The sequence below is a fragment of the Lissotriton vulgaris genome, unplaced genomic scaffold (assembly GCF_964263255.1).
Source record: "Lissotriton vulgaris unplaced genomic scaffold, aLisVul1.2 SCAFFOLD_764, whole genome shotgun sequence".
NCBI classification, from domain to species: Eukaryota; Metazoa; Chordata; class Amphibia; order Caudata; family Salamandridae; genus Lissotriton; species Lissotriton vulgaris.
In genome coordinates, this window is record NW_028241255.1 from 129,551 (window position 1) to 151,176 (window position 21,626).

A 21,626-nucleotide genomic window follows, 5' to 3' on the forward strand; every position below is an offset into this window, starting at 1 on the left:
GTGTGATTGCTTCCTCGTTTATCTTAGGAAGGTTAAGTCTGTTTAGGTAATCATTGACTCCGTCATGGTCTGAGTCGTCTTTTATATAGTTCCTGGTAAAATTCACAGAACGTACGTAAGATGTCTTTGTGCTGAGTGTGCGTGTTGTTTGAGTCAGTGATGGATGATAAGGTATGTTGCCTCTGTATTTCAGATATGTAGCTAAGGATTTTCCTGCTTTATTGGCTTTGCATAGGTTGATCTGTTTGTATTTGTTAATCCAGTCCTGCCCTTTCACTCAGAATCCTGTTGTATTCGTATTTTTTTTTCGTCAACTCTTTTAGTGAGGTTGTGTTCCTTGTACCATATCAAAAGTCTAGAGGAAACCCATATCCGTTTCTAACGTGTCTAGATATAATCTAGCTACCCATTTCCGTTTAGCCATGATGTTGATTAGTGTCCCTCTGTCTCTTTTAGAGCGTCCCACACGATGTTTGGTTCCATATCTCCCATATTGTTGTGTTTAATGTACTCGTTAATGGCCTGCTTTATTTTAGCCTCGTCTTCTTGGTTTGTCAGGACAGCGTTATTTAACCTCTACTTGTGTGTGATGTGTTCGTTGTGTCGGCCCGACAGTTGCAAGCTGATGCATGAACGATCTGAGATGGTCCTAGCCGCTGTCTCAGAGTGGTCTATTAGGTGGGTGTGAGTGCCTGATATTAGGATGTAGTCTATTCTACTGTAGGAGTTGTGTGGGTTGGCGTAAAAAGTATAGTCTCTTGTGTCCGGGTGTTATAGTCGCCATGGATACCTAAGATTGAATCTGTTTCATGTGTTTTTTTAAATATGTGAGGCTGGGGGAAGGGTGTGCGCTTGTGATCTGTCCAGGGTGTAGTCAAGAGCTAAGTTGAAGTCACCCGCCTAAACGGTCATGTCGTTTTGGGCCCTTTCTTCTAGTCTCTTGGAGACATCTTCCCAGTATGCGGTGTCATCTGTGTTTGTGGCGTAGATGTTCGCAACTAGGATTGTTTCGCTCCCTCTTTTCAACTGTTACTAGTAGTCTACCTGCATCATAGTGCAGTTGGTCTTCTATGGTGATTCTAAAGTTCTTGTTAGTGATCACTCCTCATTTTTTCCCTACCGCTGCTGAGCATGCAGTCTGTCCTTTCTATCTTGCCTTAACTCTAGCCGCGTCTTCTAGGGATAATTTGGTTTCTTGTAGCAGTATGACGTCCCCTTTAGTATTGGCTGAGTAGTCTAGCACCTTCCTCTTGACTGGGTGGTTAAGGCCCTTGACATTGAGGGAGAGTATCTTCAGATTATTTGCCAGGGAGGAGCTGTTGTGCAACATATCTAAGATTGAATGCGTGCCCCGCATCCTCCCCGCACCCCATTGTGGGTAGCGTTCCCTGTTTTTGGTTTTGTTAGTCAACCTTGTGCCCCGTCTGCATCCCTCCAGGGTCCCTCTTTGGTTAGGAGCTGCGCTATGATAAGATCCCATTCCCGTGCATCTGGTATCCTTTGGGCAAGTGTTGAGCAGGATGTAGAAAGGATTGTGTAGTAAGAGTTGACAGAGTAGTCCAGAGACACCGGTACTTCGGATAAGACCGACAGGACGAACTAGACAACCTGGACAAGGCAGAGAGACAAAAACAGACTAACTTTCCACTCACTCTCCCCCCTCATCCCCCACCTCTCCCAGCTCCCACCCTCTTTCCAGAGGAGCGCAAATCCTTAGCCATTTGGCAGAGCTTTGATCCCATATCTGAAGATGCCCTTCTCAAATGCATACGGGAAACAAAGCCCTCCAACCATTCGCTTGACCCTATCCCCAGTGCCATTGCCTTTGACTTCTATACCCATTCCCTCTCCTATTGGACCACTCTGATCAACCTCTCCCTCTGGCAAGGCTCCCTTCCTGTCCCCTTCAAAACTGGGCAGGTCACCCCTCTGCTGAAAAAGCCCACTGCTGATGCGAATGACCTCAATAACTACCGCCCCATCACTAACCTTCCCTTTCTTGCAAAGATAACGGAAAGATGTGTAGCCAAACAACTCTCTCGTCATATCAAGGACAATGATCTTCTTGACAATTGTCAGTCCGGCTTCATCCAAAACTGCAGCACTGAAACAGCCCTACTGCAAGTGGTTGATGATGCGCTGAGGATACTCGACTCAGGGGGGTCCTGTCTGCTAATTCTCCTTGACCTCTCCGCAGCCTTCGACACTGTTAATCACAACACCCTCCTCAATATTCTTCAACAGAGAATGGGCATGGAGGGCACTGTGCTTAAATGGTTTGCATCCTTCCTCTCTGACAGATCTCAAATGATCAAAATAGCGAACAGTCTTTCGTCTCCTGTGGCGGTGGGTCAAGGTGTTCCCCAAGGCTCTATACTTGCACCCACACTGTTCAATCTCTACTTAGAACCACTGGGAAACCTCCTAAGCAAATCCGGGATTCACTATCATCTCTATGCAGATGACACTCAACTCTACCTCAAGGTTGCCTCCACTCATGATCTCTCCATCCTAAAATCTACTCTTGACTCCATTCAAAACTGGATGTCATCTCATCAATTAATTCTGAATCCCTCCAACTGAATTCCTCCTCTTCTCCTCCTCACTCTCTCCTCCCCCGGTTCAATCATGGATGGATCAGATGAATCTACTAAACAACAAACCCATCATTGTCGACAGCGCAAAATCTCTTGGTGTCATTCTAGACAAAAAACTCAATCTAACTCCCCACATCAATTCTATTGCAAAATCTGCTCGCTACCAACTGCGCCTTCTTTGGGGAATCCGTCGCTTCTTCCCGGAGCAGGACCTTATAACCCTGGTGCAATCGCTGGTCCTCTCCAGACTAGACTACTGCAATTCTCTTCTTACTGGCCTCCCCAAATCTCACCTGTCCCCACTTAAGTCTGTCTTCCATTCAGCAGCTCGTTTCATCTATGGGGCCAAAAGAAGCGATCACATCACACCGTTGTTATCCACCCTCCGCTGGCTTCCCTTCGAGGCTAGAGCTATCTACAAGACCGCTTGTATCACCCACAAAGCCTTGCACTCCTCCTCTCCCCGCTACCTGGTGAATAAACTGAAACTCTCTGGAGGCTCTAGACCTTCACGCAATGCCGAGAATCTACTGCTTGAACCTCCCACTTTCAAGAAGGAAAGAACAATGGCCCAATCCTTTTCAGGCAACGCAGTGAGAATCTGGAACTCGTTTCCGCCTGAGCTCCGGACCACCGCCTCCTCCCAGGCCTTCAAAAGGGACCTCAAAGTTCTCCTCCTCCAGAGACACCTCCAAAAGTAATTCACGTCCTCTTGCTATTCGGAGGAAGACTTCCCACTACTGATATTTTCTACTTTCCATGACCATGGGAGTGCCTTCCCAGTGTTTTCCTGTGGTGGGAGTGTCTGCCTTTTTGCAGTATTCTCCATGTACTTGTGTTCGGTGCCCTTTTGTAACATGCACACAACACTTTGCCCTTGTAACACACGGTTGCTACCTCTCACATGTTTTTACCTTTGATACTTGCACAAGTGCCACCTTGCCTACGTAACGCCTGTTCTTGTGCCTAGCACTTATTGCAGTATTATACCTCAAATTATACTCTGTTTTCTCTTATAACTGCCCACTTGTCACTTTTCCTCTTGTGCACTTTTGACTACCTCATGTATTTTTGGTTGTTCACAATTTTTACTACCTCAAGTATTTTGTTTGCTCACAATTGTCACTATTACCTTTACTACCTCATGTATTTTTGGTTGCTCACAATTTTTACTACCTCAAGTATTTTGTTTGCTCACAATTGTCATTATTACCTTTACTACCTCATGTATTTTTGGTTGCTCACAATTTTTACTACCTCATGTTTTTTGTTTGCTCACAATTGTCACTATTACCTTATATAAGTAATGTATGTTTTAGTAATCTGCTCTTCTGTAATGTTTCTCATTATGTTTCATTTCTGTTCCTAATGTGAAGCGCTCTGACGCCTTCGGGTAAAGTCCGCGCTATATAAAAATGCATAAATAAAATAAAATAATAAATAAATAAATCTTTCCCCCCCTCCCCCCTCAAAACCTCGTTCCTAGCACGCTGAAAGTGCGACGGCAAGATTCTCGATCCGCCTCCCTGAGATTGACTCGTTTGGCTCCCCATCTGTCTCATGGGTGGTGCCCTTCGTTAGACTTTATTGGTCTCCCATATTGGTAGCACCTGGTTAGGGCTGGCAGATTGTGTTGGACTGGCCTTTTGGAGCAGGGTCATGGCTGATTTGCATATAGTTGGGTCCAAACTGGTGTGGCATGGTGTGCAAAATGGTCTGGGATGCGGCTTGAGTAATTACTGGTGGATTACGCATTTTCTCTGACTGCTTTTCTGTTCTCGTCTGCCCAACAAAGGTGAAATAGACATGTGTACTCCCGGGCATTCCCTGCCGGCCCGCTCACCAGAGAGCTTTTCAGTAACTTTTTTAGTAGGCGGGTAGATAGATGACTTCCAATAGATATATTTTCTTAATACATTGTTTTTCTAGCAAGATCTCCTTTCCTTCGCCTTGATTCAGAGTTCTCACTTTTAAATTTCATGTCTTCTAAGATTACCCCACTGCACCTCCCATATTTATGAAGTGACCATAAATATTATGTTAATTTATCTAACGATCAACCGAGCCTGACAGGATATGAATATGCGGTATTCATATCCTGTCGGGTAACCAGATTTTTTTTTTCTGCTTTAGTCTATCTTTCACTTTCAAGATTACTGCTTTTTAACTTGTGGCTGTTCTTCCTACATGTGATCAAGTCTTTCTCAACTGGTGTCAGTTGAGTTTGCAGTTTGTTTTTGTTTCTCTTTGTGCCTGGCTTGTGTTTGGTAAGCTTCTGAGAATGTATCTTGATCCCAATGCTAATCCCCAGGTTCAAATCAGAAAGGTAAATACTGTTCCAGAAATGTTACATGAATTTCCTGAAGTGTTTTTTGAAAGTGGGTGGCATTAAAGGTTATGTGCATTACATTAAATTCAAGACGGGTGCTATCCTTGTTGTGTCTAAGGTTAGGGCTATATGGTTTATCCTGAAGGTTGCAGTCAAGATGGATTTGAATCGATTTGGTGAGGAGGGGATAGTTGCACCTGCAGTAGTTGCCACCCAGAATTATGGCGAGATCAGACTTTGCAGGGATCTATGAAAGCTCAACAGTGAAGTAGTTGAGGACAGGTTACCCCTACCTAACATTTCTCAGATGGTACGCCTATTGGGGGATGCCAAGTTCTTCACTTTGGCTCTAATCTCTGCTTTTCACCAGAATTGCTTGGTTGAAGATTCTTAGGCTCTAACTGCTTTTTACACCAGTTGGGAGTTTCTGTTTTAGCAGGATGCCGTTTGGATGCTGTTTGGCAGTCTGTCAACTCCTGGAGTGGCTAGGACCCCTGCATCGTTCACTCCAGCCCCCTAAATTTCTAACAGTTCCCACCTCCGGAAACTAAATAACCCCCCACGAACTAACTGTGGGCAAGTCTTTTTCCCTGACAAGATCTCAATCAAATGCCCTACATGTAAGCATGACCTTACCCCACACAGGCTAGACCACACCCACAATAAAGCTGAATTTAGAATCTTCCTCCAATTGTAGATCCCTGCCCACACATACGGCAGAGATCTTGATGCTTCTCAGAGACCAAGACCCTGATCTACTTTTCCTTACGGAAACATAACATGGCTCACCCCCTAGCTCAGAGCCAGATATTGCGCAAGCTCTTCCCCCTGGCTTCGTGCTACAAAGAATTGACCGACGGGTCGAGGTGGTGAGATCGCCATTGCCCAGAAGAAACAGCTTACCTGTCGCCTCCTGGGCAACCTGCTCAGACTGCGAGAATGTTCAGTTTTCTATTGAATTCTCCCCACTTCTCGTCTTTACCGGCATTGATTTATCATCCCCCGGGGCCAGTGGGGTCATTTAATAACTCACTGCTCGAGGCCACGATAAATTTGACAGCACAACGGGCATTTTCACGATCCTGGGAGATTTCAACCTCCATTTTGATGAGCCGCAAGTTCTCAATGCATGCAAGCTGTCCAGAGATCTCTGATCTCTTAAACTCTCCCAAAAATGAGTAAGACCACTCACGCTAGAGGACATCTTCTCGACCAAGTGTTCTCTAGCCTAGCCGACCTTAAGGGAACTGACCCTATTCCATTACCATGGATGGATCACTTCCTGATCTTGTTTGGTCACCCCAGACAACCAGACCCATGACTCCATCATCCTGGACATTTGGTCGCCCCTGGAACAAGCTCCCCCTAGAGAAATGGTCCCAGGAGCTGGAAAAGACAAAACCTAGCTTAAACCAATGTCCGGTATAAGCTAATGAGGATTTTCTCTGCTGGATCGAGGAATCACTCAATGCGGTCCTCCCAAAGATCAAGATTAATAAATCGTCAGGGCCCCATAATGCCCAATGGTTCACACCGGAATTATGCCCCTTAAAGCAGCAATGTAAAGTGAAGGAAAGACATTGGAGGAGAGTTTCTTCCTTCTAAAGAACAGGACTATAGGCTAGCCATTCTTGCCTACAATGCAGAATTAAGGAAAGCTCAAGCATCTTATTATGAGAACAGATTCTTAGCAGCGTCCAACTCTCCCATAAAAACCTTTAATATTATCAAAAATTGACTTCAACCCTCCACCCCCCACCGCTCTATTGACTGTGGTAGAGGAAAGTAGAAAAATCTTAGACTCTGGAGGTTCGGCGGCCATTCTACTCCTGGACCGGAGTGCCGCTTTTGATATGGTGAACCACTCTATTCTGATCCGGCGACTCTGGAACATAGGAGTGGATGGTACGGCCCTCCAATGGCTAGCCTCTTTCCTGGAGGGAAGAACCTTTCGGGTTTTTGAGAAATATTTTTTCTGAGCCCACACACTTCCTGAGCGGGGTGCCTCAGGGCTCCTCAGCCAGACTATTAATGTTTATGTCCCCTCTAGCAGCCAGAATAGCTCCACATGGAATCCGGCTTGATTGAGCCAGACCACCAGTTGAGTGTTATCGGCGTAGGTGATTATCCGAACAGTAAATCCATACCCTCTACTCCTGTGTAAACGATATCTCAAACTGGATGGATGACTCCCAGCTTAGGTTTAATGAAGAGGTCTAGGAGTGGTGGTTCGTTTTTGTCCTCAAATGCTTCCAAACTCTGGAGTTCCTTGCCTCTCCACCTTCGCTCAATCCATGACCACCTGGCTTTCTGGAAGCAATTAAAGACCATGCTCTTTCCATAGCTTTTCTGGTCCCCTGTGGCAGTTACTAGCTCTAGGATGCTTCGGGGTAGCCATGTGCTCTATAAATGTCCTTCCATTCCATTATGTGTTCTAAGTCTTAAAGGTATTCATTTGAAAGTCAGCAAATTCAAGTTTTGTCAACCTTGAACAGGTTTATTGGGCCATGCTATCATAGCTGAAGATGTTAAACCCAGAACTGATATTGTCTTAACCATTACAGATTTGCCACATCACTTCAAGGAAGAAGAAATGCAAGTTTGTATGGGTATGGCTGAGTTTTGTAGCAAGTTATTTCCTAATTTTGCTTGTCAAACTTCGCTATTTGCAGTTGCTCAAGAAATGGTATAGATGAATTGGGCCAAAAAATTGCAAGAAGTTTTCTAATATCAAACTAGTTTAGCTTTCGTGCAGTCTTTTTGAAGAGAGCTTTGTTACTGGTTTGCCTTGTATTCTTGTGACTAGTGCGAGGGAGAGGTTTGGGTGCTGTATTGAGACAGTACTGTGATGGCCGTGACGTTACGATTGTACTCTACTCTTTGCAAGGAGCAGAGGTTCAGTAACCCAACATAGAGAAGGAGGCTTTAGCAGGTCAGTAAGGAAGTTCAAACAAGTTTTATGGGGTGTGAAGTTTGTTGTTGAAACTGATCACAAACCTCTTCAAAAGGCTTTTGGCAAGAAAAGGTTTGATGTTACTTTTTGCATATATAGATTGTTGGCTGCTTTGCAGGATTATACTTTTTCTGTGTCCTTTATTCCTAGTATTAACAATAAGACAACAGATTGTTTATTGAATTTGATCAGAGTCTTAAAGTGCTGTGGAAGATACAGTGGAAAGAAGATTAGGTCAGGGTATGTAAACTTTCTGATGGAAGTGTCTGAGTGGTTGAGTGAAATTAACCAGGAAGAATTTCCCTCAAAGGTCAGGGAAGCTATCAAGGGTGTTAGTGAGGTTTCAGTTAGCTGAACAGTTTTTCATGAAGGTTTGGGTGAGCTTCATGTTAGCGACCAGCTAATGGTCAAATGTGGAAGGTTATTTCCTCCGTGTGGTGTGAAGTCAGTTGGTGCAGCCTGCACGCTAAGGTCATCGGGGCTTATGCAAGACTAAGTAATGATTACAAGATCATTATTGCTGGCTTGGTATGGACATTCAGGTGGAAAATATTGTAAGATATTGTTATGACTGCCAGGTGAGTGATCAGACGCAGAAAATCAAATCTCCTTTAATTTGTCATGAGATTCCTGGCAGTGAGTGAAGAATTATCGTTGGAGATCATGGGACCTTTGAACTTTGGTATGCCGAAGTATTTAGTGGTACTAATGGCCATGCATTCGAGGTGTTGAGGTGGCCTGAGGTCAGTGTAGGGCAAGAAATCTCAATCTTCGCTGATCAGGTTTTTCAACCAGGTGTTCTACCTCAAAAGAGATGAAGTTTCTGAATGAGGTATTCTACACAAGAAGCGTGCCTTGTACCACCCAAACACAAATGGGATGGTGAAATGATGCAATGGAACGCTCAAAGAAAATTCTAATTGTAAAACATGGAGGACATGATTGTTTCCTAGTGGTGAAGGATATGATAGTGGAATATAGGTTTACTCCTCCCTGTACAATGGGAATTTCATTTTTTAATTGCTTAAACAATGCATGCCATGTATTATGATGCGTCTGCCCTTGGTAAGCAGGTACAACACTTCAAGAGAGGGTTTAAATGAGGAATGGCTAGAGAACTGTACATGCAATGTGAAAGAAAAAAAACTGTGATCGCTGTAAAGCTGTCCAGTCCCTTGGTGTTAAGGTGGGGTGGATATGGTAAAGGTGAAACTAGCAAAGGGAATGAGGCCATTCTTCATGTGTTGTAGATTTTATCGAGTGACCAAAGTATTTCATGGGGCTGTAAAGTTGGATGATAGTATTTGGAATTTTAACAAAATTGTAATCCATAATCCCATCTGAAATGTTTTCATTTTTCTATTCCTTAGGGTTTTTGGTTTGTGTGATGTTTGTTTTTCTTTGGCAGTGGGAAATATGTGGTATAGTTAGCAGGTGTATTTATTAGAACATGTATTTGGCATCTCCTGCATGTTTCCCTTTGGCCTGTGTTATGGTATGTTCTTGTGGAATGTTGTAATGTTTGTACTTTAGTGGGGAGTTTTGAAGGTATTCTGACTCCCTCCGCTGCCTCCTGTGGCTGGAGTTTCCTTTTCTTGCAATAAGCTTACAGATTACTTTGATGCTGGAATTATTTACTGTCCACTTTTCTGTTTTGTCCACCTTTCATTTTCAGGATTACTACTTTTTACCTCTTGGCTGTTCTCCCTCCCATGTAAATGAGTATTTCAGAAATGGTGTCAGAAGAGTTAACCTTTCCTGTTGGTGTGCACTTTCAAAACATACAAAATGATGAGGAAGCTGTACAGTGTCTACTAACAATTGGCAAAGCCAGCAGGGCTCAAAGACGAGACCGATTTGGCTTTGCCAATACATATTTCAGGAGAAAAGATGTCCTCTGTCCTTTATTAATGCTGTGCTTCCACAGTATCTTTTTCAGTTCATGCCCTCGTGACTCAGTTTTTTGCAAGGTTGTCGTCTTAAAGCCCTCAGTGTGTTAGTAACACACCAGACTATGACTTCAGATTCAGACATGGGATTTCTGCGATCCGTTGCGGCTCTGTAATCCCCGATTCCTTGTGTGGTTTAAAGATCCTTAACCTGAACTTCTCTACTTGTCTGATACAAGTCTCATGCTGTTAGGGTAGAGAAAGTGATGCATAGCATGGATATTAATTGTTGAGATTTCCAAAATACGTGGAAGTAATTCTGTAACTTGTTGCAGATATTAATGTACTCTGATTTAGGATGTTTTATGGCTGTGGAAGGCATGGAATTGCACAATTTCCTGTCGGTAATCACATTTCTGGTCCAGATGTGTCTTGTAGAAAAACCTGCTTAACCAAAGGCAAGAGGGGAGGATTTAGATATGAAATTGAGAAATTACTTGTATTAACCAAAGTACTCCAGCTGTTGGTTATTTGTATTAATCTCACGTTTCCATGCTTTATTTGACCCTTGATGGTACTTAACTGCTGAATGCAATATTGAACAGTGGGTCCCAGGCTGGACAGGGTAAAGAATGGTAGGCAAGGGAATGGTGCCCATGGACCACAAGGTGGAATGTAAGGCCCTCAATGAAATATTTTGGCTCAATGTAAATCGCAAATAAGGATACAAGCTGGGAGTCATCACAAGTAAACACTTAGACTCCAGTGTCTAAGAGGATACTATTAGGAGATGGATTTCAGCAAAGATGAGATTACACCGTGGTCTAAGCCCTGATGATGATCCCCTGAGGCAGAGGGGGATTGGAAACGCGTTGGCATGCTAATATTTTGTCTGCAAGGGATCCACATTAATTGAAGCTCTAGAGAGGGTGCCACTACATGAAATATACTCAGAGAGCAAATCCCTTCCAGAGAAAGTTGTCCCCGCATTATACCTGTTTGAAGCGCTCAATGAACTGAACAATACTCAATATAGCGCCTACAGGCATTGTTTGAATCACCGACTGGTGTAATTGTTTGAATTAATCGCTAGATTAGAATTGTCATCAAGTTTAAGTTTTGAATTGTCCAGTTTTTTTATGTGAATATTTATTCATGAGGAATGTATAAATGTGTATTCTTTTCATGCTTCAAAAAAATGAAAGCCTGTTTACAAAAAAAAACTGTTTACAAAAAAATGAAAGTATGTTTGAAATTAAGTTGAATTAATACAACTGTGAAAGTAAAATGCAATGACGTGATGTGTTGTATTCCCAAATCTGCATGAGTAACTAGCAGTTCCAAAACTGGTGGCCAGGTAATTTCTTTTTGAAACCATATTGCACGTCCTACCGGGCCCCCGAAACGGACGTAACCCCTATAGTTTAAAAAAAAATAAAAAAAAAATGGACCAACTACAGCATTTAATACACATGAGTGAATGCCTTATATCGAACCAGCCCTTCGAGGAAAGAGCCTCAACCTCGTGCAGACACTACTTTTATTGTTTGTGTATTACATTTGTGTAATGTTTGGTCCTTTTTTAATGCTGCTATTTCCTTAACTTTATTCAGATGACTCCCGAAGCTTATGAGAAACTGGGCTTCCCTGGTGCTGTAGAATTGGCAAACATGTTCCGTTTCTACGAAATGAAACCGAACCGTGACATACAGCTCACGTTACAGCTTAACCCCAAGGCCAAGAAGTTTGCAGAGTGGATGGAGCTGAAGAAAGATGCCTTCAAAGACCTGTAGTGGCTGGATCATGCACATTGATTGATAAGCTGGGACTCTTTTCTTGTGCTTTGTTTCAAAGAACAACATTCTCTGAAATGTCTTCCTGCAACACATAAAGCTTTCAAAGTTGAACTTTATTTAAAGTGCTGGATGCTTCCTTGTGTACCATCGGAAGCTTTGGATTAGCCCAAGTTAATGCAATGCATCTTGTATGAAACACCTTTGAATCCCAATTTGTAAACAATTTGTTCTTGCAGCAGTGCATAGACGTTATTTCTCATACAATTCACCAAACAGTTTTTGTTTCTGAACTTGTGCCACCTTTTGCCATTGACCAGGAATTTACTTCTCAGACAAGTCCATTCAAAGATCATGATGGGACAGATCAAGCCTTCGCATGTACCACTTGTTGCTGACAAGTTACGTTTTAGTAGAGGCTTATCCACCTGTGTTCTTTTGGAATGTGGGTAATATTATAGATTGAAAAGATGTCCAAATGTCCTGGATTAATAAATGTTTCCAGGATTACTTCTGGACAGCACAGTGTAATCTGCATTCATGGCAGTTTGTGAATTCATATTAACGTTATTGAAAAAACATTTCTTTATGCTTAAATACATAATGTGCACTTAAAAGTGTATTTGCATCAATGTAGTTGCACTTGCTCTTTTCCACACTGGGAAATGTATTTTCTTGTGGGGAAATACTTTGCCCTCCAACCCTGCTGTTATTTTGGAGGTGTTTCCTTCCTTTTCTCACTATGGGAAGGGGTTTACACCAACTCTTGAAGGGAGTAAGGGGCATATGTACGACCATTAAGTTTAGCGAGTCGCAAATTGTGAAGAATTGCGACTCGCAATTACAAACTCACTAAACGAATGTACTACAGGGTCTTATACACTGTTTGCGATTCCCAATGGGCAGGGGCGTAGCTAGAGCTTGTGGGGCGCGGGGCTATCCCTCAGATTGCCCACCCTTGGGGGGGGGAGGGGGGGTTTGCTGGGGGAAAAGGACGGTGAGCACTTGAAAAATGAGTGCTGTAATGTATTGTAGTTTGGTTTGCCCTGTTCCCATCATGCACTGGGACAGGAACAGACTAATTTGCATACAGCCAGGTTCTGAAACTGGGATGGTGCAGTGAGCTAAAAACGGTGTTGGATCTAGCCCTGATCTCTTGACTGGGTGAGAGCTTTCTGCTTAATTCAGACTCTGTCCCTCACCACCCCTTGTTGTAAATAGTAATGTATTGTGTGGCGTGAGGTAGTGTCTGCACCTGTGCAGTAATATAGCCCAAGCTGTCCTGGAACTCATTCGTAGCCCAGCCCAGCTCTCATCCTAACCACCCTACATAGATAATCCCTTTTTAAACGCCCATGCAGTTAGTCATTGAGGGGAAACATCCTGGGTCACCCTTCAGCGTTCCTTCCGTCCCCTTTCTCTTCCTTCTTAGCACCCAAAGACAGAGCTGGGTGACCTAAGCGCTACACCAACAACCAAATGGCTTGACATGCTCCCACTTTTCCCTCATGCTTACATCATTCTTTCTCCTCATTGGTCATCCTTCCACCCGGCACCCCTCAGCGCGTCGAAGCAATCTGTGTGGGTAGAAATGGAGAGGGAGCACAGAGAAAAGAGGATGGAGATGGAGAAAGGACAACGAGTGAGAAGAGTAAAAGAGGAGATTATGCACTAGGTGGGAGGCAGTGGGGAGTAAGCAGGATGCCAGAGGCAGCGGAAAGTAGAACGAACGGAAGAGATGGAGGTGAGACATTGAACGCGAGGAGATGTGAATGAGGTAGAGAGGGAGGGTGGGATGGTAGGTGGATAAGACTGCTGAAAGGCCTGGTGTGCGAGAGAAAGAAAAGTTGGAGCACTCTTGCGGGAAAGTGAAAACGAAAGCCCACGAAAAAAAAGATATGTGAAGAGTGTGTGAGAAAGTGATAGAGGGGGAAAAATGTATCTACATGGCTGCAACACAGCCCTCTCCCTTTAGGGCACCGCTTATTAGCAGAAACCCAATGAATGTTAGGGAGTTACTGAGTCTAAGCCGGGTGTGACCCCCCCCCACACCAGTCATAAGGGGGCAAAAGAATCCTTGATTGTCCTAGGGAGGAGCTGAAATCGCACCGCAGCCTGACAGTCCCCCTCAGGACCGTGGGGCACGGCTCAGCCTGAGGTCGGCATTCACTGAAGCCTTTGGAGTCACGGAGTGGAATCGGACCTACTGGCACTGGCACTCTAATCCACTGCTTGCCTGGTGGTGGAAAAGAAAGGGTGCGAGTACAGGGGTGGGGAGTGCTGGTCTCCCTCCCTCCCCCCACTCCCCCCCCCCCCCCCCCCCTCACATCAGCGGCTGGGGAGTGGGGAACATTGACAATTTGGCAGGCCTGAGTTCTCACGGTGTTGAGCTGGTCGGACCTGAGGGATGCGGTTTGGAGGCGCCGTCTGTCCATCCGAGGTCTTGCGGACCATGCTCCCTTCCACATATGAGACACTGTGGTCCCCAGTGTAGCCTCTCCCCTAAGGCACAATGCATGCAACGGACCAGGATGTCACTAACACGGCGGCGGCACTTAGGCAGCGCTGCAGGCTGCACACACTCCTGACCTGCTTTTAAGTTTTAACTGCTGCAGGCAGGCACAGTTGAAACGCGGGACTTTTTATTATTTTTTTTTAGGTTTTATTGTCAGGGAATTTTTCAGCATTACAATGCATAAAGAATAAGAAAAAAAACCAATTCAATTGACATACGTTGCCACATACATTAAATATGAAAAAAATCAGAAGACACTAACGACTAAATCATAGCATTTCAATTAATCCATTCTACTACCAGAGCCAAAATCTTTGAAGCCTTTAATCTCCTCCTACCCCCTTTACATGAAAAAGCTGAGAATTACAGCCTGTGAATGGCTAGCAATCTAGCTCGCCAATTCGAAAAAGTAGGCGCTTCAGAGGACAACCATTGTGACGTTATACACAAACGGACCTGTGACATAGATATAAACATGAGAGCAGACTCATATTGCGTATTCCTACCGTCAACATTTTTACATACATCAAACCCGAAAATCACCAATGCTGGGGACAGAGTGCATCTCATCTTGAGTGTACTATAATAAAACCCTCAATATCTTCTAAAAACGTAAGAGCGGGGCAGGAATAAAACATATGAATGGCATCAGCCACAAAAAGTCCACACCGTGCACAAGATTCTCCCTTTCTACTACCCCATTTTGAGATTTTTGCAGGTGTATAATATAAGTCCAGCATTGCCATATAGCTTTGAGATCTCAGTGTTTCTGAAACAATGACCTCATTGGCGAGCTCTATCACAGGTGATAAGTCAATGCCTGTCTTCCCGATCTTGGCTTCCCATTTGGCACTTTTAATTGTTAAATCATCAGGAAGAACTGACAATATATATTGGAGCGAGCTGATTATACTTTTTTTTTAATCAAATATAGCATAGGCACTTGATCCAACATACCTGGTATTACCTTCAAAATGTTTATAAAGAAAACTATGAATCTGTAAATATTTAAAGAAATCCTGTGAAGGCAGCTGGAATTTATCTTTTAAACCATTGTAAGATAGCAATTGCCCATCCCCTAAGACCCTTAGCCCCTGGATTTGCCATCTATGCATAGTTTGATCTTGAAAAATACTAGGCAAGAGACAAGCAGCTTTAAAAGGTGTGTATAGATTAAGATTTGGAATATTTAATTTCTGCCTTATTTTCTGCCAGATTGAATATGCAGCAATAATAACCTTAAATCTGGTTCTCTTGTAGTAACTAGGCTCCAGCACTTCCAAGAGAATACCCTTAGCCGCAGTACCCAGGAGAATACCCTTAGCCGCAGTACCCAGGCCTATCTCGAAGATAGTAGGACGATTACATATTGGTACTACCGCTTTATCACCAAATAAGAGCACTCCCATTGATTGAGCCATGGCTGCCCAATAGTAAAGAACCAGATTCGGAACAGACCAGCCCCCATGATCACGTGGAAGGCACATCCACTTAGCTGCCCTACGCGATCGTCTATAGCCCCACAAAAACCTATCACAGATCCTATCAGCCTTAGTCAAACTTATTTGAGAATATAATAAAGGGATAGTCCTAAAAAAATATAAACTTAGGAAGTACTAACATTTTAAGGACACTAGAGCGTCCAAATAAATATAGGTGCAAATGATCGACTCGCTCTAATTTAGTATTCACCACTTCAATTGCGGGAAGGATGTTTAGGTCTGGAATAATATCGACTGCAGTAGTTATCCGAACCCCTAGTAACAACTGGGGCATCTGATAATGGCATATCGGGGGTCTGAACAACCTGGGTTTTCAGTACATTAAACTTATATCCCGAGACTACGCCGAATTGGCCAGCTAAATCCTTAAGGGCACTGAATGCAGATGAAACATCTGAAGTAATAACAGCTATGTCATCTGCATACGCTAAAATATTATGGAAAGTGTTACCAGCTCTTATCGGTACTATAGCCGGATTACCCTCAATTCTGCTCAAAAAGGATCTATATAAAGGGCGAACAAGGACACTCTTGCCGCGTGCCCCTACTGATGGAAAAAGGAAATGGTCTGTTGTCCAGAAATGCGAAGTGAAGCTCTTGGTAAAAAATACATTGCCCTAATCGCGTGTATAAATTCTGCGGGAAATCCCTTCCACTTAAGTACTGCCCACAGGAACCCCCAGGAGACCCTGTCAAACGACTTCTCTGCGTCCAACAGGATCACCCCGAGGGGAGAGATCGTAGCATGTGCCCAATCTAATAGGGCGATGACACGCCAGACATGGTCCGCAGTATCTCGCCCTGGAATAAATCTGCTGATGCAATTAAACCAGAGGAGTGATCACTTGAGCAAGCCTAACGGCCATAATTTTTGATTATATTTTAGAATTACTATTTATTAGTGAAATTGGCCGGAAGGAGGATGGAAGCAACTCAGGTTTACCTTTTTTTTTTTTTTTTAAAACGGCACTATCGTAGTATCCTGCCATGATTCAGGGACTAAACCCCTCTGAGCAGCTCCAAGTACCTCCAGTAAGTCCAGCCGAATCTCAGCTAAAAATACTTTATAAAACTCAAGTGGGACTGCATCTGGGCCGCAAGCCTTACCATTCGCTAAGGATTTTACTGCAAATTCAACCTCGTCCCACTGAATAGGGGCAGCCAAAAATTCACACTGCTCTTGAGGCAACTTAGAGGTGTCTGTCTGCTAAAAAATCCTCAGCTGCTATTTCTATACCCAATCTAAGAATATCCTCTGTATACAAGGTGGTATAGTAATTCAAGAACACATCATTAACACCCTCCTGAGTGTCATGGATTGTTGCCATTTGGTCTTGAATTTTTATAACCCACCTCTGAACGCTACGCTGGTGGAGCCGCTTTGCTAGCACCCTGCCCGAATTCTCCCCAAACTCTAACCTCTCTGTGCGATATTGTAAATACTTTGTGGCCAGCTCCTGTCCAAAAGGCTCCAACAGCCTAGCCTTCAAAATTGCTACATCCTGTTGACTAGACTCAGTCTCATGACCTTGTTTAATTTTTGAGGAAAGTAAAATTAGTCTCATGACCTTGTTTAATTTTTGAGGAAAGTAAAATTTCCGCATCCCTTAACTCCTTTTTATTTATTTATGAAGCTTGTAGAGCGCATGGCTACCCCTGGCGGGGGTGTCCCGGCGCTGAGACTGTAAGCAGGAAAAGGGAGTCTACCTATGCAGATGAGAATAGCCACGTCTTGAGACGGCTACGAAAGAGTGCTTCAGAGGGAGCAAATCTGAGATCTAAAGGTAGGCTGTTCCAAAGTTTGGCCGTGAGGACTGCAAAGGCTCTGCCGCCCATTCTAGAGCGGCGGAACTGCGGGACAACAATGAGACGTAGATTGTTGGATCGTAAGGATCTGACTGAGTGAGATAGTACTAATCTGTCTTAAATATTCCGGTCCTGTTCCATTAAGGGCCCGAAAAGCAAGGGTTAGCGTCTTGAACTTGATGCGACTGGTTATTGGGAGCCAGTGAAGCTCTTTGCGATAAGCTGAAACCGGATGCCGGAAGGGGATGTTGCCAATCAGCCTCGCCGCCGCGTTCTGAACTATTTGTAGGCGTTCAATTTGGTACTGGGGGGCTCCTGCGTAGAGGCTGCTGGCATAATCCAAGTGTGAGGTAATTAAGGCCTGTGTGACCGTTCTGCGAGCATCCAAAGGCAGAAATGGAAAGATCTTTCTCATCATCCGTAGTTTCCCAAAACAGGCTGCAGTAACCTTATTAATTTGAGGGCCACAGGAGAGAGCATTGTCAAACTGGAAACCCAGGTTGCGAGCAGTGTGAACAGGAATGGGGGGGGGGTTGAGTACCGTCGGCCACCACAAGGTGGAGGGTATAGTCATTTTTTGATTAAAAAACAAGACCTCCGTCTTGTCACTGTTGAGTTGGAGATGGTTAAAAGCCATCCAGGAGCATATTTCGCCCAATCTGAAAGAGCCACGTTAGTGATGGATTCCTTACCTTAGAATATCCCCAGGCGTCAGACTGGATCCGGAAACTTTTGCGTAGCAATACCCCTGCGCGCCGGTAGGCGTCGTCTGCGGCTCCGCGTCCGTCGTCTGCGTCGTGAGCGCCGGGATGACGTCGTCGGAGTACTTAGACGGCGCCCATGCGCGCTGACGTCAGTTCTTCTTTTTTCCGCGCCAGCTAGCGCAGATCCGGAAGAAGCTCTACCCCCAGTCACTTTTTGACTGAACTTTTTTGATCTTTTGATCTTCTCTTTAGTCGACTTCTCGACTATCGGTGCCAGGGATGCCCGGGTTCAAGCCTTGTTCGAAGTGCGGCCGACTCATGTCGGTCACGAACCCCCATCGCCGGTGCCTGAAGTGCTTAGGCCTCGACCACGACGATCGATCCTGCTCCGACTGCCGGGCCCTGACGTCGAAGGCTAGGCGGGAGCGGTCCCGCAAGCGTCTCGAGCTGAGGCAGTCGGCCCCGCGCCGCTCCAGGTCCCGGTCCCACGGGAGGTCGAGGGACGGGTCGCGAGGTCGGAGTCATCGACGTTCCGGGAGTGGACACCGATCGTCTGGTTCCAAGTCCTCAGGTAAGAGGCATGAGAGGTCGGAGCGACACCATCGATCCTCCGACCCGCCCCGACGCTCGCACGATGCGGCCGGGGACTCGGGCGATACCGCCCACGCGGCTCCGCGGGAGTCGCAAGCGTCGCCGCCTGCCCCACACCTTCGGGTCCCTGGGCATGGCGCGTCGCAGGAGGAGGTCGAGAGGTACCTCATGGCCATGAGGGCCCTCCCTCCTCAGTCGGTTCCCGTGGCGCCTTCGGGCCGATCAGCTCCGTCTGGAGGTCCTTCCAGGTCGGGCGCTTCGGCCCCGACGACGTCGGGTGCTTCGGCCCCGGCGCCGCTGGCGACTTCGGTCCCGGCGCCGCACGACCTCGCTGGATCCGGCTCCGGATCCGGGACCCCGCTGGTCGACCCTACGACCTCGCCGGCGCCGTCCCTTCAGGTGTCGTCCCCGGCAGCCGATGTGGTTGCCGCCCCCAATGTTTCCTACGGTCCTACTCAGGAGTCGGAAGGGCGCTGCTGGGCGCCGATTCCGTCGGCCTTTGGAGACTTTTATCTCCACGAGGAGGCCCTGGCTGTTAATCCTGGTCTCCAGGAGCCAGGTGACTAGGAGCAATGGGAGGGGTCCGAGGACCCTCTGGCACGGGATTGCCAGTCACATCAGGACTGGACATATGAGCTTGGGGAGGCCAGTGGTATTGACACCTCGCCAGACACTGGATTTACATCGCCCCCGACTGTGGCTTCGGAGGCGGGTTCTGCTTACAGCGTAGTGTTGACGAAGGCAGCTAAGGCCTTAAACCTTCAGCTCCCCGTCGCGGCCGTGAGGACTAATCTCCTCACTGAGGTCCTCAAACAGCAGTCCGGCTCCGCGGAGCCCCTCCTGCCGTTCAATGAGGCCTTGTGTGACGTTCTTCTGGGCACTTGGTCCAAGCCCGCCACAGGCCCCCCTGTGGACAGGAACGTGGCCAGACGCTACCGGGCGACCCATGCTTTTTGTCCACCCATCCCACCCCCGAGAGTCTGGTCATCCAGGCCTCAAACTCCCAAACCGCATTCCCGTCGGCCCCGCCCGACAGGGAATCCAAGAGATATGAACAGTTCGGGAAGAAGGTTTTCTCGTCTGAGCCTAGGGCTGCGGTCTGTGAACACCGCCTGTCTCTTGGGCCGCTACACCCACACCCTGTGGGACACGGTTGCGGAGGTGCTGCCTAGATGCCCGGAGGAGGTCCAGGCTAAACTCAGCCAAGCCCTGGCGGACGGCCGAGATGCAGCACGCTTTTCTATCCGGTGTGGGCTGGATACTACGGACTCACTGGGCAGGGCGATGGCAACGACGGTGGCGGTTCGACGCCACGCCTGGTTGAGGTCCGCCAACTTCTCGGCCGATGTCCAGGCCACCCTCCTGGACATGCTGTTTGATGGCCGTCGCCTCTTCGGCGACAAGGCAGACCATGCGCTGGAACGTTTCAAGGACTCCAGGGCCACGGCCAAGTCCTTGGGCCTTACGGCCCCACGCCAGCAATCGGGTGCCTTTCGCTCCTTTCGTGGCCACGGAAGGGGCGCCCCACCACGTACCGTCAGCCACGCGCCGCAGAATGTTCAGCAACGCGGTGGCGGACGTGGGAACCGCCGTGGCGGTGGTCGGGGCCAGCGGCGAGGCCAGTCCACACCTCCCTCAGCAGCCCCTGCCTCAAAACCTTCCTAGTCCGAGTTTTCAGGCCCATGTGACGCCTGTGGGAGGCAGGGTTCGCCATCACCTCTCCCACTGGCATACAGTCACTTCGGACAGGTGGGTGCTGCAAATTGTCCGAAGGGGCTTCTCCCTCCCCTTCGAGTCATCCCCTCCATCCATGCCACCTCAATACCACCGTGTGTCGGGGGATCACTTGCAACTTCTGCAAGAGGAGGTTTCGGCCCTCTTGGCCAAGAGGGCCATCGAGCGCGTTCCTGGGCCAGAAGTAGGACGTGGTTGTTACTCCCACTACTTTCTGGTACCCAAGAAGGGCACAGGGGGCCTACGCCCTATCTTGGATCTGCGGAACGTCAACGGCTTCCTCCGGAAGGAGAAGTTCAAGATGCTCACTTTGGCTCAGGTCCTGGCTGCCCTGGACCTAGGAGACTGGATGGTAGCGTTGGACTTGCAGGACGCCTATTTCCACATCCCTGTCCTGCCGGCCCACCGGCGTTACCTGCGGTTCACGGTAGGCCAAGAGCACTTTCAGTTTATCGTGCTCCCCTTCGGCCTTACCAGCGCCCCACGGGTGTTCATGAAGGTGATGGCGGTGGTCGCAGCCCATCTGCGCAGGCAAGGGGTATCAGTCTTCCCCTACCTCGACGACTGGTTGTTGAAGGCGGGCTCGCCCCAGACAGTCGTCAGCCACCTCCAGACTACGGCCGACCTCCTGCACTTGCTGGGGTTCTCCATCAATGTGCCGAAGTCTCACCTGTGTCCCTCTCTGAAGCTCCTCTTCATCGGAGCGGTTCTCGACTCGGCGCAGTTTCGGGTTTACCCACCCGAGCAGCGGGTTCGGGATATTCAGGCTCTGGTTCCCATCTTCCAGCCGTTATCCCGGGTCTCGGTCAGGTTGACGCTGCGGCTTCTGGGACTGATGGCCTCCTGCATCCTTCTGGTGCGTCACGCCAGGTGGCGGATGCGGGCTCTGCAGTGGGACCTGAAGTTTCAGTGGGCCCAGCATCAGGGCAACCTGTCCGATCATGTCTTGATCTCGGAGGGCACTGCGAGACAACTGCAGTGGTGGCTCACGGACCGCAACTGGGTCAGTGGCAGACCCCTCTCCCTACCCCAACCGGAGCACGTAGTTGTGACGGACGTGTCCCTCCAGGGCTGGGGAGGCCACATGGGAGAGGCGGAGATCAGAGGCCTCTGGTCTCCGGCGGAGTCCCGGCTCCATATCAACCTTCTGGAGCTGCAGGCGATTCGTCTAGCACTGAAGGCATTCCTCCCCTCTGTCCGGGGGAGCGTAGTG

At 47.1% G+C, this 21,626-nt stretch overlaps 1 protein-coding gene across 1 annotated transcript in view; it reads left to right on the top strand.

Moving 5' to 3' along the window:
• The window catches only part of LOC147672002 (nmrA-like family domain-containing protein 1), a 54,667-nt gene extending 43,051 nt beyond the window's left edge, over positions 1-11,616 (top strand). Inside the window, exon 5 of the mRNA XM_086948060.1 lies at positions 11,382-11,616. Coding sequence (XP_086804186.1) covers positions 11,382-11,561 — 180 coding nt within the window. The 3' untranslated portion in view covers positions 11,562-11,616. The remainder of the gene's footprint in view (positions 1-11,381) is intronic.
• Positions 11,617-21,626: the final 10,010 nt, after the last annotated feature.